At 37.5% G+C, this 6,000-nt stretch overlaps 1 protein-coding gene across 6 annotated transcripts in view; it reads right to left on the reverse strand.

Annotated features, from left to right (window-relative positions):
- LOC129880485 (protein phosphatase 2C and cyclic nucleotide-binding/kinase domain-containing protein) overlaps positions 1 to 4,779 on the reverse strand; it is a 40,942-nt gene extending 36,163 nt beyond the window's left edge. For 2 of the 6 annotated variants that reach the window (XR_008765404.1, XM_055954538.1), the window contains exons 1-2: positions 4,541 to 4,779; positions 2,879 to 4,073 (exon numbers count right to left, since the gene is read on the reverse strand). Coding sequence is in view for 5 of the 6 variants with exons in the window: in XM_055954538.1 (XP_055810513.1) it covers positions 2,879 to 3,910 (1,032 nt within the window). In the remaining variant the exon portion in view is untranslated. The remainder of the gene's footprint in view (positions 1 to 2,878; positions 4,074 to 4,540) is intronic. The other 4 variants (XM_055954535.1, XM_055954533.1, XM_055954536.1 and 1 more) reach the window with 4 other exon arrangements.
- Between the last annotated feature and the right edge of the window lie 1,221 nt (positions 4,780 to 6,000).

The raw sequence follows: 6,000 nt of genomic DNA on the forward strand, positions 1-6,000 counted from the left end.
AGGTCTTAAAGTAGTTGAACTACTACCCTCGAGCCTTCTATATGTTGAGTAGTAATTGGATGTGTAAGCTCCTATTCCTAAGGGCTCTATGATGACAAATGTCCCTGATTGCATAAGCTGTGTACCATTATCTTGATGCACGTCTATGATGCCTGAGGCTCCACTTGATATGATCCCTAATGACCTTTAGAGGGTACTTAAGACAATTACTACCCTGATCTTCAAGTGACGGTTCACTTGACTATTTCATGGAGTCTCAGATGATGGTTTAACTTGCATATGGTTACTCACTACTCTGCTCGTGAATGTTGTTAATATACATCTTCCACCGAGTCCCATAATGGGCTGGGTATGTTAATCGTGCACAGCTTCCCTACATTTTCACCGAGTCCCGGGCCGGGTATGATATATGTATACGATGGTATGAAGATATGATTATTCACCGAGTCCCTTACTAGAGGGTCGGGTACGGTATATGACAGATTCACCGAGTCCCTCACTAGAGGGCCGGGTACGGTATGATATATATGATGATATGATATGATGACATGATGATATGATGATGGCACCGAGTCCCATGATGGGCCGGGTATGATATAAATGTACACTACTCTCTTCACCAAGTCCCTCACTAAAGGGTCGGATACAGTATATAGACATGCTTATGAAAATATAGTGATTCATTTGCAATACTGAGTCCCACAACGGGCCGAGTACGGTATGTGACAATGATGTACATGACTCCATTTTATAAGATGCAGGTACAGTGATTTATTAATCGTTATACTTGTCCCCTGCATCCCTATGTCAGCTGTAATCTCCTTATGATGTTTTATGCTTTACATACTCAGTACATATGTCGTACTGACCCCCTCTTTTCAAAAGGGGTTGCGTTTCATGCCCGCAAGTACAGATACGCGTTGTGGGGATCTGCCGGCTTAGGATTTCCGGTCAGCGATTGTGGGAAGAGCTCCATTGTGTCGGAGCCTAGCTAGTTGGTACTGATCTTTTGGTATATATGTTCGTTTATTCAGGAGTACGGTGTGGGCCCTGTCCCGCCATATGATACAGTTGATATTCTTAGAGGTCTGTAGACATGTGTGTGGGTTGTATGCGTAAGTTCTGTTCAGCTGTGTCTACATGATGTATTGTAAATGTTAATATTGTATGGCAGCCTTGTCGACTGGCACGCCCTTTCATAATATGACTAGTTAACTCCTCAGGAGACCAATGAAAGAGGCTACATGTATATGAAAATGTTATGACCCATTGGAGTCCTCATGTATTGTATCACATGGTTCATAGTTAGACTAGCCTACAGCTGATTTATATGTACACGAGGCTCCAGGTCGAACCCCAATCACGGCCTACGGGGTTGGGTCGTGACATCTATAGTGAGGTATTGTTATATATGTATATTGGCATTTGACGTTTAACTGCTATAGTGACGTTTAGCCTACCACCAACCAATGTCTCACCAAATGCCTCTACCAAATAAACACGCTCATATTGAAGTTGAGCTGCTATTTTCTGAGATAGAACTTTGAAATTCATTTCTCGAATGTTCATTTCTTTATCTTTAAGCCAGAATACTTCAAGTAGTGGATATTTGCAAATCTTTAAACATCTAGGCGGTGGTTCGTCCTCTAGGCTAAGGTGTGGTGATTGCTGGTTTCCAATCAATCTTTCACCTTTCTTAAGAAATTCCCATCTCTTATACAATTTCATCCATCTTAACATTCAACATTCGGAACTTGTTTTGCAGTCATTCTTTGCTTGTTTTGAACAAGTAATTATTTGTTAGTTTAGAATCTCATCTTTCTCCTCGTTCTGGAATCACTTGATTTTGAGTTCTACATCCTTTGTTGTTCTTGAAATCAGACAATCTATGCATTAGTTTCTCTTGAAGAACTTAATCCTGGTCGATTGGTTCTTGTCAACTCAAAAAATCACATCAATTTGACATGTATTATTTATTTGTACCAACAAAAAACTACAATATCACTCAATCAATCAATTACGTCTCAATTGGGTCAAGAAATTACAATATAAGGCATGAAATGATCTGGAAGTACTGAAATTTCCAGAGCTACATTTTCTTTTCTCTATCTTCGGGAAAGCAGTTCAAGAGGATGTTACCCAAAAGTGAGAATGAGTCACTGCTTTTATTCTTCTGGATTGAAAATCTATTAAAACATGTGTAGTCTCAAAATCGCTCTATAATTTTGTTTCCCACTGGCATCCTAAACTAATCAACAGGGCTCAATTAATTCGCCCCAACACTGATCTTATGTAGAGTTGAAATACGCACACAACTAAGAGATTGTATTGGATGTAAAAGACAATCATTGCAGTAATTGTGGAGTCAGGTGCACAATTGTGAATAACGTATAGATCTCATCAAATTTCAAATGCTCCAAAAAGAAAAGATATTCCATTATAAGGAAAACATAAGAGTACTTTATGGTAAGCTATTTGTTTTCGTCAGATATTTCCTTTTGTCAAAAGATAGTTTTGCCCTGTACTGTTCCAAAATAGGTTGGGGAATTGATCTGTACTGAAGGTTTAGATGACAATCCTTTTGTGGTCAGTCCATAAAATATAGTTTCGCACAGAGTTATTTCTTCCCATATTATGGGTGTAAAAACTGGTCAATGGTCTTATGGCAGCTTCTAACTAATTTCCAACAGTCTGCACATTTCCTTAACAGTAATTCAGAAATGACCAAATAATCACACATGTCAAGCAAATAGACAAAGTCCTCAAAAGTCCATAGCACTTTATTTACCAGTACTAAATAACAGAATAATTTTAAGTCCACTTGTTGAATAAATACCTACAGATATAGGAAGTAGAAAGAGAGAGAAGAATTTATTACCATGTCCACCACAGTTTGGCTGGAAAGAAACTCAAATACCCCATCACTGGCAATCACAAAGAAAGGATGATCTGAGGTGAGCTCCAAAACAACAATTTCAGGATTTGCAACAACACCAATTGTCTCAGCAACAGAATCACCTATACTTCTTGTAAAAGCCGTACCAGGATACATCCCATTTTGCACCCACAACCTAGGAGGATCACCATCATCACCTTCTTCAGTGTCCCAACATTGCACATCCGGATTCTTCAATCCTTCAATCTGATCCAGTGTAAGAACTCTTGCTCCACAGAGCTTAACCCGCTCAATCTCATCAGGCCTAAATGGTGTTTGGTCGATTGAAAGGTCAACAGCCACGACTTCGTTACCCCGTCTCTCGGCTATAACAGCTCTTGAATCACCGCTATTAGCAACATAAAGTGTCGTACCTCGTACGAGTATAGTAATTGCAGTTGTTCCGCTCATGCTATCATCCATAGCATCAGCGTGCAACTGCGAGTTGGTCATCAAGAATGCCGCATGACATGCCTCCACAGCATCTAAATGAAATTTACTGTTCCTAAGCAAATTTTCACATATTTTATTTTTTGCAAACTGGGAGCATTGAGCTCCATACTCTCCATGGCCATCAAAAACACCAAAGAAATGATCATCTGGACTTGTTCCAAATGGAGTGTGAATGCAAAAACTATCTTGATTAGCCTTTTCAAGGGCATCAGGATAGTATCCTCTTTGAGATAGAAATGAACATCGTAGTTCATAATTCCCTGATGGAACTTTTACAACCCGTGAACCATCAGGTGGTAAAAATTGTGCAGAGACTCTTGACAGTCTGGTTATACCAATGTCATTGTCCCTAGATAGACTTAACTGATTAATTTGATCTCTAATTTCTCCATCTTCCCCATCTGATGAGGCAGGTGAAAATACAGCAATTTCAGCAGCTTTCACATTTTCAGGTTCTTTAACATCCGCATTCCTTGGTGCACAAATCTCCCCAATGCAAGCTCTTGAATAAACACAACCCATAACTATAAACAGCAAACTGAGACAAACCCACACCCCAAAACTACCAAATAATTCATCACCAACTTTTTACCTTCAAATAACCGACCAAAATTTTCAGAAGCCCCTATTCCTAACTTCCGCAAAAATTAGCAGCACCTTGTCAATGACAGTAGTAAAGTTGAATCTGAAAAATAGAGAAAAGCACTGTCAAACATTCAAGTATACAAAAATTCAACCTCTCCAAAAGTAAAAGAAAAGAAACCCAGAATTGCATTGATAAAAAACATAAAATTGGGAGGAACCAGTCACCATTGGTATAAATTATACATGGAGATTACAAATAAGCATAATTGGAAGATTGAAAGAAGAAGAAATTTGTGTGTCTATGTTTCTACTGTTCCCTCGAATCAAATTTGTTGGGTATTGAGAGTAAGAATGAGAAAGGAGTAGTTTATATGGTTAAATTGAAGTGCAAAACTACATGAATATTTTACTAGTATAAACTGCAATTCTCTTCATATTAAAATGTTAGGTAGTAATATACTATAAGCTATTCATCAAAGTTATAAATCTCAAGAAGGAAAAGATGTCAAATATTTCTAGACAGACAACAATAATTGAGAAAGTAGAATGGAGATGAAAAGAACATACTTGAACAGCAATTTAGAGTGTATTGTAAATGCAATTCAACAAAATGGGTTTCCTCCTTCTTTCTCAAATAGATGGACACTGCAAGTAGTGAGAGAGAGAGCGTGTGTTTGTGTGCGAGCGTAAACAGTGCATGTGTGGAAGGGCTTGGCCTCTATCTCTTTTTCGCTTCTAGTTGGAAGTACTATCACAAACCACGCGCTTTGCTTGACACGCGACTCTTTCTGTGGCTGTTTCAGTTCCCTCGGAATGAAGCGAGCGTGGCCTAAATTTTTGTTTCCAGTTTGGTTTATTTTATTCCAACCAACATTTAATATTTTTCCAAAAAATAAAGTACTATTCCGTAATCATCTAAACCCAAAAAAATCATGAAATACTGATTATACATGATGATATAATCAAAAAATTGAATATAGTTTAACTATACATAAAATATATATTGATTATACATGAAGTATACACTTACTATTCAATTCTGACAACTCAAAATCTCCTCTAAGCAGTCCAAATTTTTAGATATGAAATTCTCTCGATGTTTCAAATGTTCTGATATATAATTCCCTAAAACGATTTATATTTGCGGTACGTCAAATTTTTAAATCAAGCTTTGAAATATTAATGGTTGATTGATCATGGAAGAAGAAGGAAGGAAGACTGAAAGCAGTAAAGAGAAGAAGAGAAGAAGGAGGAGGAGGATGTCACACCCAAGCTACACCCTAGACGTAACACGGCGAATAGGATCTCGAAAGACTCTAAACAAGCCTCTTAGCATAAGTATGATTTAAATAACAAGATAATCGAAAGAAATGAAATGCGGAAGACAAATCTCCAAAATAACAATCTCAACATAAGGGAAAAATATGAGTATAACATCTGACAATGCGTAAGAATATACTAAGTCTGACATAGCCTCTACTCGCATAGATGGGGCATAGGACAAGGCCTAGCTCACCAAAATAATCTGAAACTGAAATAAGTCTGAAAAGAAAAGGCATAAAAGAACTCATAACATGGTTGTGCCTTCGAAGCATGAGGACTCACCAAAACAGGGCTACGTAGATAGGATCCAATACTAACCGCGAACCGAATGGGGAGCATCGTGACCTATATTATAAAACAATATAGGCAAAAAAAGTATTCGGTCAGTACTATAGAATGTACTGAGTATGGAGAATGTGCAATGCATTACATAAAATATGATAATGCAATGAACAAGATAAAACATGACATAATCGTTTAAAACATCATTAGAAAAATAAAACATGGTCAATGCAATATTCATAAGAAAATCATAAGATTAATATAACGTATCTGAGAGATACCGTTAACCGACATAAATCATAGAAGCTATAACATGGAGTCTGATTTCATACCTCCCACACTAAAAAGAGATTGTCCTACTTGTCAAGGTAAGGACCATTAACATAAGCTATTGTGGATACACTAACTAGCGTCAATTAAGA

This window comes from Solanum dulcamara, chromosome 2, assembly GCF_947179165.1.
Source record: "Solanum dulcamara chromosome 2, daSolDulc1.2, whole genome shotgun sequence".
In the NCBI taxonomy this organism is placed as follows: domain Eukaryota; kingdom Viridiplantae; phylum Streptophyta; class Magnoliopsida; order Solanales; family Solanaceae; genus Solanum; species Solanum dulcamara.